The sequence below is a fragment of the Anguilla rostrata genome, chromosome 2 (genome assembly GCF_018555375.3).
Source record: "Anguilla rostrata isolate EN2019 chromosome 2, ASM1855537v3, whole genome shotgun sequence".
Lineage (NCBI taxonomy): Eukaryota > Metazoa > Chordata > Actinopteri > Anguilliformes > Anguillidae > Anguilla > Anguilla rostrata.
Window position 1 is genome coordinate 4,408,419 of NC_057934.1, and position 21,113 is coordinate 4,429,531.

The 21,113-nt window shown below is 48.0% G+C and overlaps 2 protein-coding genes across 5 annotated transcripts in view; one reads left to right on the forward strand and one right to left on the reverse strand.

The window, feature by feature from the left end:
* The window catches only part of pus10 (pseudouridine synthase 10), an 18,241-nt gene extending 1,989 nt beyond the window's left edge, over positions 1-16,252 (reverse strand). The window contains exons 1-15 of one of the 4 annotated variants that reach the window (XM_064316328.1): positions 16,115-16,252; positions 14,466-14,595; positions 13,948-14,211; positions 13,656-13,742; positions 11,784-11,818; positions 9,590-9,701; positions 8,845-8,906; positions 7,719-7,764; positions 5,172-5,236; positions 4,761-4,846; positions 3,109-3,234; positions 2,306-2,362; positions 1,860-1,936; positions 1,225-1,280; positions 264-381 (exon numbers count right to left, since the gene is read on the reverse strand). In XM_064316328.1, the coding sequence (XP_064172398.1) occupies positions 264-381; positions 1,225-1,280; positions 1,860-1,936; positions 2,306-2,362; positions 3,109-3,234; positions 4,761-4,846; positions 5,172-5,236; positions 7,719-7,764; positions 8,845-8,906; positions 9,590-9,701; positions 11,784-11,818; positions 13,656-13,742; positions 13,948-14,211; positions 14,466-14,591 (1,317 nt within the window). In that variant the 5' untranslated portion in view covers positions 14,592-14,595; positions 16,115-16,252. Of the gene's footprint in view, positions 1-263; positions 382-1,224; positions 1,281-1,859; positions 1,937-2,305; positions 2,363-3,108; positions 3,235-4,760; positions 4,847-5,171; positions 5,237-7,718; positions 7,765-8,844; positions 8,907-9,589; positions 9,702-11,783; positions 11,819-13,655; positions 13,743-13,947; positions 14,212-14,465; positions 14,596-15,801; positions 15,957-16,057 lie in introns of those variants that run through there. The other 3 variants (XM_064316320.1, XM_064316310.1, XM_064316304.1) reach the window with 3 other exon arrangements.
* A 134-nt stretch (positions 16,253-16,386) lies between these two features.
* On the forward strand, positions 16,387-21,085 carry pex13 (peroxisomal biogenesis factor 13). Its single transcript, XM_064316336.1, has 4 exons — positions 16,387-16,586; positions 17,639-18,351; positions 18,610-18,732; positions 19,077-21,085. Exons 1-4 carry the CDS (start codon positions 16,513-16,515, stop codon positions 19,436-19,438), a joined length of 1,272 nt encoding a protein of 423 aa, XP_064172406.1. The 5' UTR covers positions 16,387-16,512; the 3' UTR covers positions 19,439-21,085.
* Positions 21,086-21,113: the final 28 nt, after the last annotated feature.

Sequence of the window (21,113 nt, forward strand, 5' to 3'; positions counted from 1 at the left end):
CTCTCAACTGGGACTTTATAAAGCATCAGGACTGCTATGGTGACCGAAAATTAATCCACGTTTACGGCATAGCCGTGGAAACCGAAGTCACTAAGCAACAACTCTAGCTAATCAACGACTAGCTAATTTAATCAACTATCCTGTTTTGAGGACAAAATTGCTGAGCATCATGATGTTAGAGAAAATGATGGAGAAAAAAACTGAGATTGCGAGTAGATTTTGGAAAAATGGAACAACTGGCCATACCCTGGCCTACGTTGTACCTTGATGTTGTTGATGAACTCAATGTCGTCTTTCTCGATAGGCCTCTGGGTCCAGATCAGGGCTCCGTAGGATTTGGTCTTGTCCTCCTCCCCCTCCTTCATGTGCGCCACGGCATCCCTGCAGGGGACAGGCGTGTTCGTGTCAGCCCGTCCCACCCAGAGATCCAATCACATCAGCCCGTCCCACCCAGAGATCCAATCACATCAGCCCGTCCCACCCAGAGATCCAATCACATCAGCCCGTCCCCACCCAGAGATCCAATCACGTCAGCCCGTCCCACCCAGAGATCCAATCACATAAGCCCGTCCCACCCAGAGATCCAATCACATAAGCCCGTCCCACCCAGAGATCCAATCTTGTCAGCCTGTCCCACCCAGAGATCCAATCACATCAGCCCATCCCACCCAGAGATCCAATCACATCAGCCCGTCCCACCCAGAGATCCAATCACGTCAGCCCGTCCCACCCAGAGATCCAATCACGTCGGCCCGTCCCACCCAGAGATCCAATCACGTCAGGCCCTCCCGCCCAGAGATCCAATCACATCAGCCCGTCCCACCCAGAGATCCAATCACGTCAGGCCCTCCCGCCCAGAGATCTATGGCGAAGCTGTCCGATTATTAAACTCGATCTCTACCTTTTCCCTATCCTGCCATGATAAGAGCTCTTGAGCGTGCCATTCCTTCTCTCCATTTCTTCAGTCTTAACCTTAATTTAAAGCATTTACTCTTAATCATTGACTGATAGTGCAGTGCTTTTTACATTTGAGTACGTTGTGTCCCTGTTCTATGGTTTTTGTATTTTATACTTTTACTGTGCTATTGCCCCCAGGGGATAAATAAAGTTTAAAAAAAAAAAATTGAATTCAAACTGAATACGACCAGCCTGAATTTTTAGGCCCGTAATTCTCAAAGCTCTCAAAACGCAGTGGAATCGGAGGCCGGGGGCCCTCTCACCGACCTGGTGACTATCTGCAGGTCCCTCACTCTGATCAGCTCTGAGGAACTGTTGATGGCCTGGGAGGAGAGGAGAGACAGGAGACTGTCAGATTCGGAAGGGGCGGGGAGGGGAGGTGTGAGGAGGTGAAAGGATGGGGTGAGGAGGTGGAGGGGAGGTGTGAGGAGGTGAAAGGGTGGGGTGAGGAGGTGGGGGGGAGGTCTGAGTAGGTGAAAGGTTGGGGTGAGGAGGTGAAAGGGTGGCATGAGGAGGTTAAAGGGTGGGGTGAGGCGGTTGCGGGGAGGAGGTGGGGGAGGTGGAGGGGAGGCGTGAGGAGGTGAAAGGGTGGTGTGAGGAAGTGAGGAGGGAGGCGTGAGGAGGTGAAAGGGTGGCGTGAGGAGGTGGAGGGGAGGCGTGAGGAGGTGAAAGGGTGGGGTGAGGAGGTGGAGGGGACACGTTCAGAGACCAGGGAGGGGAGGTGGGGAGGTGGAGGGGAGGAGGTGGAGGGGAGGCGTGAGAAGGTGAAAGGGTGGCGTGAGGAGGTGGAGGGGAGGAGGTGGAGGGGAGGCGTGAGAAGGTGAAAGGGTGGCGTGAGGAGGTGGAGGGGAGGAGGTGAAGGGGAGGCGTGAGGAGGTGAATGGGGGTTCTGGGTACGGTACCTCCTGGAGCTGGTGCATCTCGGCCCGGCTGAACTGGGCTCTGTGGGGGTTCAGCAGCTCCACGGCGAAGGGGCGACCTGAGGAGAGGAGAGGAGAGCAGCGTTCAGACGCCGCGTCGCTCCACGCGGATGAGCCGAGAGCAAGGGCCCGGCCTGCCCGAACGCGCGCGGATACGCCCCGCCGCGGCCGAAAACCTGCTCGCGCCGCGATGCGGCTGAGTCACCAGATTTATCAAAACCGTCATCTACCGAACCGCTGAATCATTAACCAGCGGGATCCTTGACAAGGTGAGGTTGAGAAAAGAGCGTCCTTTCCAGAAAGCTCGGGACAGGAAGTGAGCGGTGGCGCGGCGCGGGTGACGGATGGGCGGGGGCAGACGCGGTTTAGGGTTTGGCGGCCAAGGGCCACGTACCCAACAGGCCGAGCAGGACCGGCGGGGTTCTTACCGTTCCCCAGGGTGCGGACGTCCACGTCCTCTCTCCCAGAAGAGCAGAAGTTGAAGCCTGTGTGAGAGCACAGAGGTCAGGCCTGACAAACGCACACCTGCGCGGGGCCTCCAAACACCTGAAGCACAGGTGTAACCCAACACGCGCTTATGTCCTCAACAACCAGACTCAGATTACTGCAGGAATTTGTGTTCATGACATTTTCAGAGTTCATTCTGAAGTATTTTCAAATAGTAGACTCTTATACTACATGGCTAAGAGTATATGGACCCCTGACATCCAACATCCCATCCAAAATTACGGCCATTCATATGGAGTTGGTCCACCCTTTGCTGCTATAACAACCTATACTAGATGTTGGAGCATTGCTGCAGGGATTTGCTTCCATTCAGCTAGATGAGCCTTAGTGAGGTCGGGCACTGATTGGGCAATTAGGCCTGGCTCACAGTTGGCTTTCCAATTGATCACAATGGTGTTGGATGGGATTGAGGTCAGGGGCTCTGTGCAGGCCAGTCAGGTTCTTCCACACCGATCTTAACAAAACCATTTCTACGTGGACTTCGTCCAAGTTCAAGTCCGTCCCGATATCAAACGAATTGTGAAGAAAGACTTCAGGTTGAAACTTTATTTGAATGAGCTATAAGAATTCAGGGGGGGAGAAAAAAAAACTCCTGAAAATAAATCCCTGAATTCAAATCCTCTGCGTCTGAAGGCAGATAATCGTAAATGTGGCTCGAGAATACGGTTGGAGCGTTTAACCCCTGAACTGCCCGGGCGCTGGAGCGGGCAGAACTGAGACTGACCCTCGGATCGGAAGGAAGACAGAAGAGGAGCGGTGATCAGCTCCTCCACCGATGACTCCATCCTCCGCTCCCCGTCAATCACCCAGGGCGTCTGCGGCAGAGTGCGCGAGAACTTGTTGTACCTTCCTGAGGAAGAGGAGGAGAAGGAGAGCGTTCTGGGAAAAAGAAACCGGCGCTCACACCTTCGCAGTCACCACCGGTTTCTGATTCATAAGGCAGACCAGGAAACGCGCACCTCGTTAAATCAAACAATCAAACAATTTCACACGGCCGCGAACAACGTCGCGTCATCACCTGCGGATAAAGCTCTCGCGTCATAAAGCAATCCTGGCGAAGACCTTGGCAGATTGCCTCATTAAAACTCGTTCCTCAAACGTCTACTGCAGTGAAATGAGATCATACGACGGCACCTCCTTTTTCCTTTCAGACTAATTCGTAGACAGGCCTCTCGTGGAACTTTTCAGATGTGGGCACGGGCTTTCTGTTTACTGTTGTTCAAAATGCAGACAGGCCATTAATCTCAAGTTCCGCTCGTATTAACCTCACCACAGACAGGAAGTCACGTCGTCTTTTATTTAGCCACATCCCCTATACCTCAGAGAAACGAAGCTCTGTTGTTGGTTATTGACTGACCAGTAACAAACGGGGTATGAAGCTGTACGTAGCCCACAGAGTTACACATTATCAAGCATCTTCGTTTGGCTGATGCAAAACACAGAGCATCAAATGGAAATTAGTCACACACACCAACAATTTTTCCAACAATTACAAGGCGGCGGAAACGTAAGCGTGATTCCGTACGATGAGGGATTCAAAATCTAAAAATTACTATTTATATCTACAAATGCTTCAGTTTCAAAAGCCCGCCATTCCCAACACAGTTCTGTCTCTTCGGCCGATATGTCGCTAACCTTAAACTTGCTAACGGACGATTGGCACGTGTTGTTTTGGATTTGTGACGCAGACAGGCTCAAAATGCAGAAGAACACAACTGAACCCATGAAGAGTTGTCCAAGCTGAGGTTTCATGTCAAAAAACTAGATTTTTTTAATACCATTTTTGGAGGTTCAACTGACTCCAATAATACTCCTTTACAATTTGCATATGTTGTTTGCAAAAACAGACTGACACAGTTTTGAAGCTTCTTTAAGAAGGATGACATCTACCCATCCGTCCACCTAATAAGGATGACCAGCGTAACATAACCATAGAAGGTTTGCATGAGATCACTGAGAAGACACAACAGGAAGGTGCCACACCGCCCACACAACAGGCTTGAGCGGCCCATCGACAGAGTCGCTCGCTGTGTGTTCACTGTGTGAACTAAACTGCGTTCCTGGCTAGAAATAGCTGTACAAAATAAGTATTGTACCTTACTGAACCTGTGTTTAGCAGTTGTCTATGACCATGAAATGCACTTTTTGTACGTCGCTTTGGATAAAAGCGTCTGCCAAATAAATGTGATGTAATATAATTTAATGCCGCGCGAACGCGGGGGTTGGATAGTGAAACTCCAAAGGAAACAGGCCAGAGGTCAAACTCTCTGGCTGGACGGGAGGTGCACGCGTAAAAAAGGAGAGACAGAGGAGTCAAAGCAGTCGCGACCAAACAGTCCCCATTTCAGCGGCCCGTCGCATTAAAGGACAACTCACCAGCCACAAACACAGACACGTGGAGGCACTGAACGTCCTGGGCCGCGCACCCCGTAGAGGGACGGCTGGGGGGACAGGGGAACCGCCTGAGGAACACCGGAAATGGGGAGAGAGAATTGGGAAGGGGTCAAGGGACAACGGTCTTCCAATGCCGTGTGAGCAAATTCAAACATGCCAGCTAAAAAGGAGCCATCCTTCCCCACCCAAACCACAGGGATCAAATGGTGAAGTCGGGCGGGTTGAGACGGTAAATACCCTGGTCGCCAGAATGCGTTTGGGCCTTTGAAAACTTATCAAGAATCTTATTTTCTTCCCCAATTCAAAACTTTGTTACGTGAAAAGCACCCTGTGCTCCCCCCCCCACCACTTCCAAGTTAAGCCTTCCTGTTTACTCTCGCGTCCGGTTGTTACCTGCGGAAGTTCTCCTCTGATATCTTCTCCAGGGCCTTCACCACAGCCATTCTAGTGAAGACAGACTGCGGAGACAGTTACAGTTCGGGCAGACGTCGCCGGGGGGGGGGAGAAGAAAACAGCTCATGAGCGAGAGCAGCAGCACGTTCTTAGAAACACGCTGATCGCAGCAGACGATCCAGAGGATGTGGTACGTCAAGCGCTGACGCGCTAACGCGCTAGCGCTCGACGCCATGGGCCAAGCGACGGCCTCGGGGGTTCGGAGGAAACTCTGCCGAAACTCGGAAAGGGGACGGCAAGCAGCGGGGGGCCGAAGATGCCCCCTTCGCGGGAAAGCAAAGCACTTCCCAGCCGCCCAGTATGTCCTTCCTCGCTTACGATTAAACTCGGCCTTTGCCTTATTCTCTCTCGAGCTCGCAGAAAAAACGAAAATGCTAACGGAAAAACGGCCAGCGCTGGAGCACCACGGTGCTGTTAATGATAATCAACAAGCCGATGAACACCCTGCCCGAACAAAAAAAACTGACCACGGGCAGGACGCACAGCTGCAGATTTTGGACAAATCAACATTTCTGTTTCAAGCCCGGCGTGCAACTTCGGGCTCTCTTACAGTATGTGATCGCTGAACACAAACAACTGGATAACGGATATGCCCAAATATGGTTAACAGTGGGAGGGGCAGCCCAGAAGTTCATTCAAAGGTAATGTGGACTACCCTCAGGAGTTCACCCTCATTTTTTGTTTATTTCTGTCTACTACCCTCACATAATGAGTTGAAGAAGGTCAGGCACTCCAGAGAGCCATATTGGTAACGAGCCTCTGCTTCTCCCACAGGGCTCTCTCACCGTAGCACGGCCAGGCTAACGTGCTAGGCTAACGTGCTAGGCTAACGGGCAGGAACGCACACCGTTCCCACTGCAGCGCTACGCTGCATCAGAAGCGTGTCGCCGAGAGAGACTTCACCAGAACTCTCACCAGCAGCGAACACAGGATGTACACAGGCCTGGCAATTGTATCAATCTGCCCAGCGGAGAATCGCTTTACAAGAATTTGGCATCCTGTTTATGCGACGCAAACCGCAAAGCACGTCTGTGGAGTTAGCGTGAACGCAGGAGTGACTGGTACTCTCTTCAAGCAGGTTATTTTTTCCCCTTTGGTGTACAGTTCACCAGTAAAAAAAAAAAAAAAAAAAGCCTTCAAAAGAAAATGAGATTGCACCAAGTACGCAACATGAATATCTAACATGCAGTTATCATAAACAGTCAAATGAAAAAAATGTGGTTTATTTCTTTTCACACACCTTCCTTACGTTTCTTATAAGCACCGTTCAGATAAGCTAAACCGGCACTGCGCAGTGCTCTTGTATTAAAAAAAACCACAGCTATCGTCAGCAGAACGGCACCAGAATCTGAATAAATCTAATCAGCTCAAAATTCCAATTATTTAAGCTACAAGCACATATACAGTAAACATAAAATGATAATAACCTTTTTAAAAATATGATAAATCATCGGGCAAAATCACCGTCAAAATGGACCGAAAATATGATTTCACATCGGTCCACACGGACAAGCCCATACAAAGGGCACCGTGTCGCACCTATGGCCTCAAAGCTAGACATGACGACTTCAGAGTTAGACATGATGCAGGTGGTCCTCCGGTGTGATTTCCAGACCCGTCCGTGCCACCACCAAGCCCCCCCCCCCCCCCCCACCCTCCTATGCGCAAAAAAAAGAAATTACCTACACGCTGGTGCAAGAGTGAGACCACAGGCTGAAACACATTAAGGCTCTGAGATCAACCCCTGCCCAACGACCCCCCCCCCCCCCCAGCAGCAGCCCACACAACAGTCACCCTTTCACATTGATAATATAACGTCACTTTCACATTGATAATATAAGGTCACTTTTACATTGAAAACATAACGTCACTTTCTTACTGAAAACATAACGTCACTTTCACATTGAAAATATAATGTCACTTTCACACTCAAAACATAACGTCACTTTCACACTCAAAACATAACGTCACTTTCACACTGAAAATATAATGGTAAAATAATTTGAAATGATTGGCAATGGTGTTTATTTAATTGGCCACCCTTTGACTCAGCTCTTAAGCCTTTTATGATACCAGTTCAGGTGAGGGTTAGGAGCTAAAGGAGACCCCAACTACTACAGGCCCAACATTACATGGCCTTGCCTCTCAAACCTGCATTTGTGAACTCAAAACAAGTTTCAGCAAGCTCCAAGTGGCTTTAAGAAATCTGACTTGTTAATGAAATCAATAAACAAATTTATAATAAGAAACCCCGCCCTGGGCATGTTGAAGTGTCCTTGAGCAAGACACCTAACCCCTAACTGCTCTGGCGAATGAGAGGCATCAATTGTTAAAGCGCTTTGGATAAAAGCACTATATAAATGCAGTCCATTTACCATTTACCAAACAAAATGACTTATCTAGAAGTGTTTAAAGAGGACAAGACCATGGGCATTCTGCAACCCTCCAAAACAAAAAAAGCAGATTAAAAAAAGGCTCTAGCCTTACCAGTTTGTTTTTGGCTGGTTTAAAGCAGTCAGAACATGTGGTAGCCCTGAGGGGAGAAAAACAAAATGTCAGCCCGCACCCACAGTAACTTTACTACAGTACATAGCTTAAACTCCTATGACACAGCTCTGCAAATCGGTAAAGAGTCTCCAACTGTCACGCCTTCCCATAACAAAGATAAACAATCATGAATGACACTGCATTCTGTGAAGCCGTATAGCCTGAAAACGAAACAGTCCAGATAGGGCAATGTCCAGCCATATTACTCTCAGCCCTTATAGGGATAAAACAACATTTCCCATGAGCCTTTTTTTCTGCTCACACAGGAAGTCGGGTTTTGGCACAGTGCTGTATTTGTAATGCAAGGTGCCGTGAGGGGATTCTCCATGCGAGCACCGCTACAGGATCAGCAGGTAATTTCCTCCCGTTAGACTTTTAATGCCACTGTTTACTGTAAGACCTTCATGCAAACGTTCGTCAATACAGGCTGCTCACACAATAGCTATGACGCCACAGGCTCACACAATAGCTATGACGCCAGACTGACGGCACACGTCAACACAACAACATTTCCCTCCTAAAATTAACCGTCAGAGACCAACAGTGAGCGAGCTCCACATTCCTTTCAATTTACACTCATGCATATTAGACAAAATACACTAAGTAGGTCACATAATGAATGGCATCATCATTACGGTTAAAAGAGAATAGCATTCTTTTCATTGTGTGAAAACAGCTTGTTTCTTTCACAAAAGCTGACTTATGTATATTTTAAAATTTAAAAGCATGCCCCAATTTGTATTCAATTACCAGCACATAAAGGTGGGCAATTAGGTGAATTCTGTTCCAGCCACATTTGTAGTAATATATTCAGTTTCCTTGTTTAAAACTCTTTTTCAGTCACGAGGCACATAGCCAATACAAAGATTTGGGTACAAAAACCTAGACTGATACTGAAGTAAGTACCAGTCTTGTGAGGACGTGACCAAGACTACTCAAGACAGCTCCAGCCTGGAATTGCCATAACCAAACCTACTGGTAGGTTCAGTCTTCCAGAAGACCCCAGACCCAAGGAATTCAACAAGAGAGAGATGTGCAAGAGGAGGATGCTGATTGGTGGACCTACAGGAAGTGGCAGTCTCCGTCCGTTTCTGGGTGCGTGAACCCCACGCTCACCTCAAAGAGACTCTGTGGGGGAGAGAGAGAGAGGGAACAGGAGGAAGTGTGAGGACCACCGACTCTTCATCACATCCTGCTGCTCTGCGCTGGAGGCAAGCTGGACAAGCGACGAACAGCTGGCATTAAGCCTGTGTGTGTGTGTGTGTGTGTGCGTGTGTGCGTGTGTGCGTGTGTGCGTGTGTCAGTGTGAGTGTGTGTGTGTGTGAGTGTGTGCGTGTGTCAGTGTGAGTGTGTGTGTGTGTGAGTGTGTGTGCGTGTGTGTGTGTGTGTGTGTGTGTGCGTGAGTGTGTGTGTGTGTGAGTGTGTGGGTGTGTGCGTGGGTGGGTGCATGCATGCCAGTGCATGTCTGTGTGAGCACATGCATGTGTGTGTATAAAGGCGGAGCCCTGGACTGGTTTCAAACAGGTTAAAAAAAAAAAAAGAGCCAGGGGTGTGGCTACACGTGACACTGCCGTCACAGCAGACCTAACGAGCTCCGGTTGGCTCCTCTGGGTGGTGTGTGTGTGTGTGAGAGAGTGTGTGTGTGTGTGTGTTCAGAGTGTGTGAGCATAATGTAGATTCCTTGTGCGTAGGCAGGCGCATTCTTAAAGGCCCTGCCCTAGAATGCTAATCCCTCCATAGCCGTGCGACTCTACTCTGAAAAGGCCCCGCCCCCCCACAGGAAGCCTGTTGATGGGAAATGACCCTCTTGCCTTGGCCAGCACAGGTACGCCCAGCTCCCGAGAGACCAGGTCATTCATGATCCACTTGAAGGCTTCCTTCACCTGGATGACATCATCCTTGCCCAGGCACACCCCCTTCTCCCTGTGCAACACAAGACAGCACGGGGATGTGCAAGTCAGGCACACCCTGAGAACCACGCCACGGCGTCCCAGCATGCACCTGTGACTGAAGCTAACCTACGCTTGCAAAAAAAAAAAAAAAAAGAAATAAAAACCTGCCGGTTATTTGCCAGACAGTTAAGGGAACGAGGGATAAATACTGTGTGGCAGACGAACGCTAATCTAACTGTGCTCCTCAACAAAAAAATCAGGGGGCGAAAAAAGAATTTCTACCATGTTTATTACACATTAACATATCACCACCTTTGGCTTCAAATTTGTGAAAGTCAGACAATCTTACGGTTCATTATTATTACTAGTAATTACTACTATTATTACTAATACTACTACTACTGATATTGCTTTCAGGAAAAGTGGCTTTATTTGTTAAACCTAAAAAAAGCGGAATAACGAGCCTGAGAAGAACAGTAACAGAAACAGCGAGGTATTGCGCAATGCTGAGGGCCCACACAGCGGCTTTCTTGAAACCGAGCCAAGCTCCTTACAGTACAGTACAGTACACACACACTCTCACACGCACACTCTCACACACACACTCTCACACACACACTCTCACACTCACACCTCACACTCCACATCACTCCACACCACACACCTCACACACCACACTCTCACACCCTACACTCTCACACACCACACTCACACTCACAACACACCACACACTCACACACTCACACACTCTCACACACACTCCACACATCTCACACTCACCACTCTCACACTCCACACACACACACTCAACACTCCACTCCACTCACCACCTCCACACCACACACTCACACACACTCACACCTTCCACTCACACTCACACCACTCTCCACACACACTCTCACACACACTCTCACAACAACAACACTTTCACACTCCACACACACACTCTCACACTCTACACTCTCACACTCTCACACACTCACCACTCACACTCACACTCCACACCACCACCACTCCCACTCACACACTCACACACTCACACACCACTCACATCCACACTCCCCAACCACACATTCACACCTCACACACACCACACACATCACACACCCACACACACACACACACACACACACACACTCACACACACACTCTCACACTCACACACACTCACACTCTCACACACTCACACTCTCACACACACACACACACACTCTCACACACTCACACTCTCACACTCACTCTCACACACACACACTCACACACTCACAACACACACTCTCACACACACTCTCACACTCACTCACATCACACCTCACACACATCTCACACACATCACACACACTCACACAACACCACTCACTCAACCTACACACCACACCTCACACACACTCACACTCACTCACTCCACACACCACACTCACACTCTCACAACACACACACAATCACACACACTCTACACTCACACATAACACTCTCACTCACACACACACTCTCACACTCCACACACACTCACCCACACACTCACATAACACACTCTTACACACACTCGCACACACTCGCACACACACACACACACGCACACACACACGCACACACACACACACACACACTCACTCACTCACTCACACACACACACACACACACACTGCCTCTCCGGGACTCTGTCGTCCAGGGAAACCCCCGTTACGACATCCCGCACATCGACGTCCCGCCCCTCACGTGCGCTCGCGCTCAGTCCAACACACGGCGCTGCGTTTGCATAGCCGGCTAGCAACCGTGCGCACAAAGGCCTGATTCATGCCGCTCCACCGCTACGTGCTAACCGTTGCCCTGCCGCAGTGCTTCTAACTTCCTGTAGCAAATGATAACAGCAGTAATGCAGACACCATGACCAACATGCAAGAGGTAGTCTTAAAGTTTCAAGGGCTTGTTTTGAAATTTGTCAGCTATAAGATGATGGGGAGGTTGGGTCCCTCTGACAAATACGCCAAAGCCAAACCAATGGACAGGATTCTAGCCTTAAAGAGACAGTGATTCCATGTGACGTGACGACAGGAAGAGGGATGGGATGGGCGCAGCAGGTGAACAGGCCGGGCGGGCGAGGGGGGCCTACCTCACTTGCTTCTTGACGAGCAGCCAGGCGGAGTGCTGCCGACACACCATCCCCCGATTCAGAGAGGGAAAGACAGACAAAGAAGACGCGGGTTAGCACGTTTAGCGAAGCAGTCGCGACGCGTTAGCCGGGCAAGCCGTGTTTCCCAGCTGGCGACTGGCCAGGCGTGCCGGGGGATTCCACATTCACACGCACGGCCGAACGCGCCCCCCCCGCTCGGGGTTTCACAAAGGCACAGCGTCCTGCTGAACGATTACAGCAGTGGTTAAAAAAAAAAAAAAAAAAGGAAAACGTCACATGGTTTCGGGGAGGATTCAAGCCCATGGCCTTTACCATCGCTTCGGCTGTGGCGCAAGCTTGCGAACGGCGCCCATGCCTGCAGGGGGATTGTGGGTAGAGAGAGAGGGTGACGCTTTGAAGAAGCCGCGGCCGCGGTCGGCGGGCCCACTCGCTCAGTGACATCATGGCGCAAGTTCTGAAAGCCTGTCGTCATGCCGCGGCGGCGGGTGGGGGGGCGGGGGGGGGGGTTGCACTGGACGGGGGCGGGAAGCTGTGCGTCGTTAGCCCCTCCCCCCCCCCACCCCCGCTCCAACCGCTGACGGCTCCGACTTTCAGTTTATCAACGGACGCAAACAGGAACTGCAGCTGAAGTCAACCGCTCTTTTTCACAGAGCCGCCAAATTTCGCTAACTGTGCAGTCGTAGACAAATGCGTAACGCAACAGAAACAAAATCATCGTCGTAAAAAACTCAAACGTGATGTTTGCAAACTGTAATCTCCATGAACCTACAGTGTAGGCCTGTGTAAGCCTTTGTAAAACATTGCTGTTACAGCAAACTGGAAAAACAAAGATTTGATAAGAGTATAACATCAAATTAATTAACAACTGTCATGATTTAATAACACACAATCAAGTAAGATGATCACTTTCAGAATGTAATTTGGAACTGAATTACAGTACAGCCAATTACAGAGTGTATGCAATACAGTCCAGTTATCATTGTACATCAAATCACGCATTTATGAAGGAATTGCCCTTTGCTGTGTTTATTGAATGCTGGGTAAATGTAGAAAGGGAAAGAATGGTCTTTTTATGAATACATGTGGCAGCACAACATACAGTATCTGTGCCAAGTTGTTATAAATCACATTTAATACAACTAATATATGTTGGGTTTTCAAGAGCAGTTGCTAGCTGTTGATGTGGAAGATCAAACTAGTGTTGTCAATCACATTAGCAAATGTTAAGGAAATATGCAGAAGAGGTCAAAGCACTGCACCCATAAGGATTAATGTCTATACATTTCTTCCATGGAAATCTCTCATCCAGATAATTATAATATGTACAGCTTAGTCTTAGTACACTGAAATAAAATCATTTTAGCACGTTCAGCTGAGAAACACATTTGCATATACGGTATTACGAGTGAAACTAGTGTTTCCATTAAACGGAAACAATGAAAATAGTACACTCCTACCACCTAGAGGTCAAGATTGAAACTACATAAAATTAAAATACGGTTCGGAAACTTGGTCCTGGGTGACCCTAATGTACACAGGTTTTTTTCTTACCATAATTTTAATTCCAGAATTTTAACAAGCTTTCAATTTTCTTAATTACGCTTTGCATGTTTTAAGTGAATATTTACTTTCTTAAGCCGCATTATGATAGAAATAGCAATGAATGCCATGAAGAATAAAAGTCCCATGTTCACATTGGGCAGTATTGCAAAGGATAACACAAAGAGAGGTAAAAAAATAAATAAATAAATAATGAATTAACTGATAAAATTAAAATACTGAAGTAAATCAATAGGTTCCTCATCTAGAAAAAACTACGACCCGAAAAAACTACAACAAACAGACACTCACCTCTCTGACGGACAGCTGGGCAGGAAGTGAGACGGACAGAACCAAACTGTCAAACTGATAATCTTCCGCAGTCACCACCTCCGATACCTGCAACACAGTAACACTGGAATATCGCCGCTTTTGATTGGACGGTCAAAAAAAAAAACATCATGAACCAATTATGGTACACCTTGGGGGCAGTCTGTCAGCCTATCCAACAAAACAGCCAGACATTAAAGATAAGAGCCTCCCCCCCCCCCCCCCCACCATACTAGCCTTTGTGTTTCCTGGCTACTGTGGCCTTCGATCATACCTTTTTGGCGAAGGTTTTGTCACAGTAGTGCTGCAGCACACCCAGACACACCACGCACACTGTACTGGACACAGCAGTGTCCACATCCGTCTCTGGCTGGGGTTGGGTGCCCCCTGCTCCGTCCCCGTCCTCTGCATCGCCCTGCTCCGTTTCCAGTCGTGCTTTTTTGCATGGCGGGTCCTCTGGGCGCTCCTGTTTTGCCCCGTCGCTGGGTTTATCACCCTCCTCATCACTTACAAAGGCGTGAAGTTCACTTGCCAGGTCCTAAAGAATACCAAAAAAAACACACGTTTAAGCATTTCAGGACACATATATGTTACAATCAGGCATTTGGCAGATTAACTTTTCCAGAACAATGTGCATGAGTGCATGCAATTTGTGAAAGGCGGGAAGCGCACAGAAATAATGACGTGAATGAATGTGAACTGAATCTGCGCATCTGATCAATAGAAAATCGCTGTGGTTCACGTGGTACATGTATGGTGTTTTGAGTAAGCGTTGAGCATCCAGGCTTTTACCTCGTAGGTCTGACGATACGCCGACTGCAGCCCGACGCAGCAAAACCGCAGTACGCAGCGCGCGCAGCAGCCTGCGGCCAACAGCGCGCGCACTATGGGCCGGTCCTTCGTCTTCAGCGGCAGCATGGTTCTACGCAAAGAACAGCGTCATTTTAACATACGCATTAGAAGGTTCTTCGGATTAAACTGATGGAATTTTCAGATGCAGTAAAGATGCAGGTGTGAAAGGTCTAATTCAGGGCTCCTCCAGAAAGGACAGGTGTGGGTGCAGTGGGTGGGTGGGTATTTTGTTTCAAGCAAGTGACGTTAGTAACCCACCCGATTCTACGAAGGTCTTTAGCAAAGACTCGGATGATTAGTAGAATCAGGTGGGTTAGTGCTTGGTTGGAACAAAAGCTTTTACCCACACCGGGCCTTACAGATAAAATGGAGGACCCCTCTGGTCTAGTTTCATTCCCTGCCATACCATGGCAAGGTGAGGCATTACAATGTAACTATCTCACATAACATGGTGAGTTCAATAGGGTAAAACAGTGCTGCATGCAGCTGTGAGCATTTTGGAAGGAAAACGTGTCTTCGAATAGTTCCTTCGTACACACACCTGATGCGACTGCACAGTAGCGCAAAGTTAAAATCACATTTTTTTGCGAGCTCCTCCACAAACCCTTTTTGAAAGTCCTTCTCTTATAATGCTGCTTAGTGAAGTAATACACTCCAGGACATACTGACTATACTACATATCCATTAGTGTATGTGTACTTGACGTTTTTAAGAACACAAGAGGTAAGTGTAACCAAACCCTGGACTTCACTTCCCATCAGTGCCTCCGAGAACCTCGTGGCTCGTGCGTGTACTGGTGAATGTACTTGGCTGGACAACTACGCATCTAACCACATTAACCGAAGTACATAAACAGTGCCATTAATAGTATTGGCTACAATTATACTATTAGTATAATAGTATTATTATTGAATAGAGCTAGCTGAAGAAACAAACGACCCAGTAAACACATTGTTCTAGTAGGCTACATGCATGTTTTCAGTAGGCTACTGGGTAACTAGCCAGCCAGCCTATTTGCCAGGCAGAGCCAAATAAAAAATCCCTGTTCAAAATCCAGACAGATATGCAAACAGCAAATTATTTGTATGCGGTGTGAAGAAACTAGGAAGTTACACCAGTTAACTTGGGTAACTAGCGTAGCTAAGATTAGCTGCTAACTGTAAGTTGCACGCTAACTTGGCCATACTATTAGCTAGGACCAAACTAACATTACATATAATTAATTTTCTTGAGACCAATCCGCGAAGCCACACAGCCAGAACTTCTGCAGACTCACCGTGCTGTCTACTTGGTTAGCCAAACACTGATGCTAACGTTACCTTAAGGTAGAAGACAATTTATACATAGCTAACATCTCCTAGCCAGCTATGTCGCGGCTGTCAGAGAGCGAACGCAATGCGTCTGACGTTGTTTGGGTCGAGGGAAAACAAATCTATCCTGGATAATCAGTAGCTTTATAACAGATAATATTAACATTGCATAATATAAGCATGTACTTAAAGACAAACGAAACGTTATGCGTAATGTTTTACCTCGTTACCTCACGAACAAAGTAAGATGTCACGATCGAGCCTTTAATATTTTCTGACCTGCGTTCGACGTTTGAAAATCGACTGACATAGTCTAGTTCCAGCTTCTGAGATTTAGTGAAACTCGTAGAACTTAATTAGAACTTGTACATACGTTCAGTTCTGTGGGTCCACAATAAGCCACAATATAATCAATTACCAAACTATGTTATAATTGTATGCTTATATATGATAATATGTGCAGATGCCATTTTTGGTTCAATACTACAAAACAATTATAAGAAAGTAAAATTGGTAACTTTTATCATGAAATTTCCCGCTATGGTGGCTACCGGAAGTTTTTTTTTATTGTGGGTTATTTCCTGTTCTCAGCTGTCCGAAGTTCGCGTTCTAGGGTTAGGTAGTTAGCCGTGCTTAGCTGTGTAAACAGCGTACTTTTTGGTGTGATATTTTAAAGGATGGCGTCGCAGCCTCCTCCAAAACCTTGGGAAAGACGGATACCAGGCGCAATTCCAGGACCAGCCAACTATCAGTGCGTAAAATTCAATGTTACTAGCTGCCAGGTAGATATAGGGCCTGGTATGAAAAGCTAACGATACCGTGTATGCTAGGTAGATGGCTAGTTGATGCTACCAAGACGTTGAATAACCAACAAAATTGGCGACACCAGCAAGAACGTTGCCACTGTCTGTCATATCTGTATGTTGGTTAGCTGCGAAAGATTGATATTCAGTAAACGACGTATGACAATATGCTAACGTCAGGCAGCCTGCCAGCTAGAGTTGCTGTATATTTAACTTAGGTTAGCTAGGTAGCCGAGATGACTTCTGAGCAAGTACAAATTACAAATGCATAACTATTGCAGATTGTGACTTTTTGCAGATTGTTGTCATTAATGTATTAACGTTGCATTAACATTCATTAACGACAATTTCGCTGTCATGGCCGTGGTAACATTGCTTCGAATAGACGCAAAACTTGGTAACATGTAACATGACGCTTTGTTTATATTAGTAGTCGTTCAAGAGTCACCGGTGGCTCAATAGCTAACAAACTACAGCAGTTGTCATTTGACTGCAAAGTTCGCTAACATAGCTAGCAGACGTCGATTATATCAAATCACTGCCGTTAAATTGCCATTTTGTAACACAATCTACAAGATTTTCGATTTTGGGCACAAGGGCAATGTTAAACTGAGCAATGTCCGAAAGTCTCTGTGGCTATTCAGTATTACCCATGCAGAGGTGTTGTGGATTTAATACAGGACAAATGATTATGTGCTTAAAGTCTTGTTATAAAATATAGTTATAAAATATTACATTTCGGATGGGTTGGACTGAGAAATTCATCCTACATCCGCCATTCTTGGTTGTACTGGGGATCTTGGGTTTTAGTTCAGCGTGCAAATTGCATCACTTGTGCAGTGGTTAGAAACCCACAGCACGCATTCTTCAGTTACAGTTTCAGTTACAGACTTATTGTCTTTTGGTTAAAAAAAAAAAGTGCTCACACTTAGTTTCAAAGATTATTCTAACTACGCCAGGTTCTTGGCTTGTTTGATTTCCGTATTCCTCTCATCAACAGGTCGACGGAGTTGGGACCTTCCAGACTGTCGAGGCCGGGTCCTCCGGTTATGACTCGCGTGGCACCGCCAATCCCGCCGCGGCCCGTCCAGCCGTCGGGCATGTCCGCGTACCGGCCCGCGTACGGCTCCCTTTCCTCGACGTACAGCCCCTACGGCGGCTCGCCGTACGGCGGCTACAGCCCGTACGGCTACGGAATCGGCGGCGGCGGGCTGGGCTACAACCACTTCCGGGCGGAGGACACGGCCCCGAGCCGCTTCGTGCAGCAGGCGGAGGAGAGCAGCCGCGGCGCCTTCCAGTCGATCGAGAGCATCGTGCACGCCTTCTCCTCCGTCAGCATGATGATGGACGCCACCTTCTCCGCCGTGTACAACAGCTTCCGCGCCGTGCTGGACGTGGCCAACCACTTCTCGCGCCTCCGCGTGCACTTCACCAAGGTCTTCTCCGCCTTCGCCCTGGTGCGCTCGCTGCGCTACCTCTACCGCCGGCTGCAAAGGATGCTGGGACTGCGGCGCACGTCGGAGGCGGAGGACCTGTGGGCGGACAGCGCCGGGACGGCGGTGGTCGAGGCCGGGGCGGGAGGGCCAGGGGCGTCCGACCCGGCGGCGAATTCGGTCAAGTCCTGGCCCATCTTCCTGTTCTTCGCCGTCATCCTCGGCGGGCCGTACCTCATCTGGAAGCTGCTGAGCTCTGCTGAGGGGGTGGAGGAAATCAGTAAGGGCATTTCACTGTTCCTTAGTGTGCCATCTCTGTACTAGTTTACATTGGAAATATATCAAACTCCTTAACGAACACTCAAAACGGTTATACTCGCAGTGGGTAATGATGCATGGGCTTTCCTGTGCCTGATGGAGACACTTTCCATCGATCACTTGGACCTCGAAATGCTCTAGATTCTTTTTACAGGCGAGTCTACAAGGAATCCATGGTAACCTAATTCTCTGTTTCTTTAAACGCTAAATTCCGGTACAGCCACCAACTGGGCCAACGGGGACGACGACCACGTGGTCGCCAGGGCTGAGTTTGACTTCACCGCGGCCTCCGACGAGGAGATCTCGGTGCGAGCGGGAGACATGCTCAACCTGGCACCCAAGGGTAAGAGATAAGGCCGACGGGGGAACGAGGGGTTCTGTTCAGCTTCAGCTGAAGCTATTTGATCTGATCTGGGTTTAACCTTCAAGCTGCAAGTTCATTTGGTGTTGATAGTCTGTACAGACTTTTCAGAACTGCTTACGTTGTTTAAAATCGCCTCTTTTTTTCCCTGACCTTGGCTTTTTTTCTTGTAAAAAAAAAAAAGTGAGAGTCCCACAGGTCTTCAAAAATGTCTTGAGTGTGCTTGAATGTGGGGAAATTCCATAACTTTTTACAACATTTGAAATGTTTTAGAGATGTTTTAGACCCTGAGTTCCCGCTCTCAGCCTCCATGTTGTTTGTCACAGAGCAACAGCCGCGGGTGCGGGGTTGGCTGCTGGCCAGCCTGGATGGGCAGGCCACGGGCCTCGTCCCCGCCAACTACGTGAAGGTCCTGGGGAAGAGGCGGGGGAGGCGGCAGGCGGAGCTGGAGGTCGCCGTGCAGGAACCGCAGCCGTCGCCGCGGCAACAGGGACCGCCCCCTTCGCACGGGCTGGCTCCGCCCACGGGCCCCGCAGCCGCCCAGCTCGGCCTCGCGGAACAGGAGGAGGTGCTGGACTCCGTGTTCAGGGAGGTGCCGGAGGAGAGCCATGGCCTACTGTTCCCCGGTGTCCAGTCTGTCGCCGCCTCCTCCTCATCCTCCGGGCCGGCCGAGAAGATCGACCTGTGAGACTTCATCGCTGCTCCATTCGCAGGGGAGAGAGACTCTCGTTCAGTGGCCCTTCCCACGCCTGCTCAGAAGAATGTTTCCTTTTCCAGTCTGTGTTGGGGAGGGGAGGGGAGGGGAGGGGGGGGGCAGGGGTACGGTAGTCCAGTTGCAAGCAGTGGGGAAACTGGTCATACTCTAACCATCTGTGAAGACATGCAAAAAGTTGACACGGGTCTACACAAGCCAGATAATGTTGGTTGGGTTTCAGCTTGATTGACAGTTGCTCTGCTTACCCTTTGATTAATGCAAGCAGGCTCTCACCGCTTGCAGACGATGCCGCCATTGGCTGTGTGGCGGGGAATGCAAACGGTCTGAGCACTGCGGCAGACTGACTTACTGCACTGACACCTCGTGTGGGTAGAATGTACATTTATTTGACAACGGTCTTTAGTTCTTGTTTAATTTGTGTCTCTTAACAAAAAAAAAAAAACCAACTATGTTAAAGTGTCTGAATACGTCGGTTGTGTGAAAGGTTTCATGACTCGGAACGTAATGAAGAAGAGAAACTTCCGCAGTCCTTGAGAATGCATTTTTCCTGACATGTCTTTGGAAAGTGGTGAAATGTCACACCGTCCTTAAAAAGCCAAGGCAGAGAATCGGAATGACGAGGAACGGCGAGTGCACAGGGAGTAAGTGCTGCTGTGGATAAATACTGTGTATGTTAGATTCAAGAAGAAATAAAGAGGGTGTTATATGTGTGAACCCGATGAGACATTTATCTTGTAAACTTAAGTCACGTTCACTCAAAGCCATAATTCTGCTTTATGGGGCACTACATGACTGTTTTCTGGGGAAAAAAAATAGCAGTAGTTTACAATTACTAGATCATTTGAATTTAAAATGACCAGTTTGATGGAAGCTTAACTAAGTGTTTGAGAGAGAAGGTCAGGGAAAGTTGTTTGACAAATCAAAAGCGCAAAATCGACCTTTAAAAGCTTGCTTCATAGCAGTTTTGATACGGCCAACCAAGCACGTTCCCTGAGTTTCATTTTCTTCCAGAGCCAATAAAGGTGCCTTTAAAGGCTTTCAATACAACAGCATTGTAAGGTTTGTTATCCTTCCAACCAATGGGAATGATTTTTATTGAATTCTTAGGATGTCACATTTGTAACGGCAGGTGTGTCGTCAGGTCCTCCTTCCTGAACTTAATGTGATACGAGCTGTGGGGTACTTTATTTAAAATGGCTTCATGTTGAGATGGTTGTACTTCAACGCTACATTAATTTCAGCTCCTCAATGTGAACAAGTGTGTATGTTCTGAAAGGTTTTTGACCTGTCGGGAGATGAGCTCAGTGAAGTGACAAAGGCAAGTTAAAGTCACACCATCTCATCTACATGAAAAGAAATGCTGATTTAATTGGTTTGACTTAATATATTTTTTTAATTCTTTGTCATTTTTTTTTGCTGTGAGGTCTTTTAAAACTGGGAATTGGTTAAACTGAAGCATAAAATTCAGTAATGTATCAAAACTGTCACGGACCTTAAGTGTCACCTTTGTCTATCCAAAGTGGTTTGATTTTCGGAAGATTAATTCAAACCATGATTAGTAATGTAAAATAGAAAAATGGTACTCAATTATTTTGGCAATAAAAATGTTCTAAAAGTTGACCTCTCTGTGCAAGTCCTTTCTAACAGT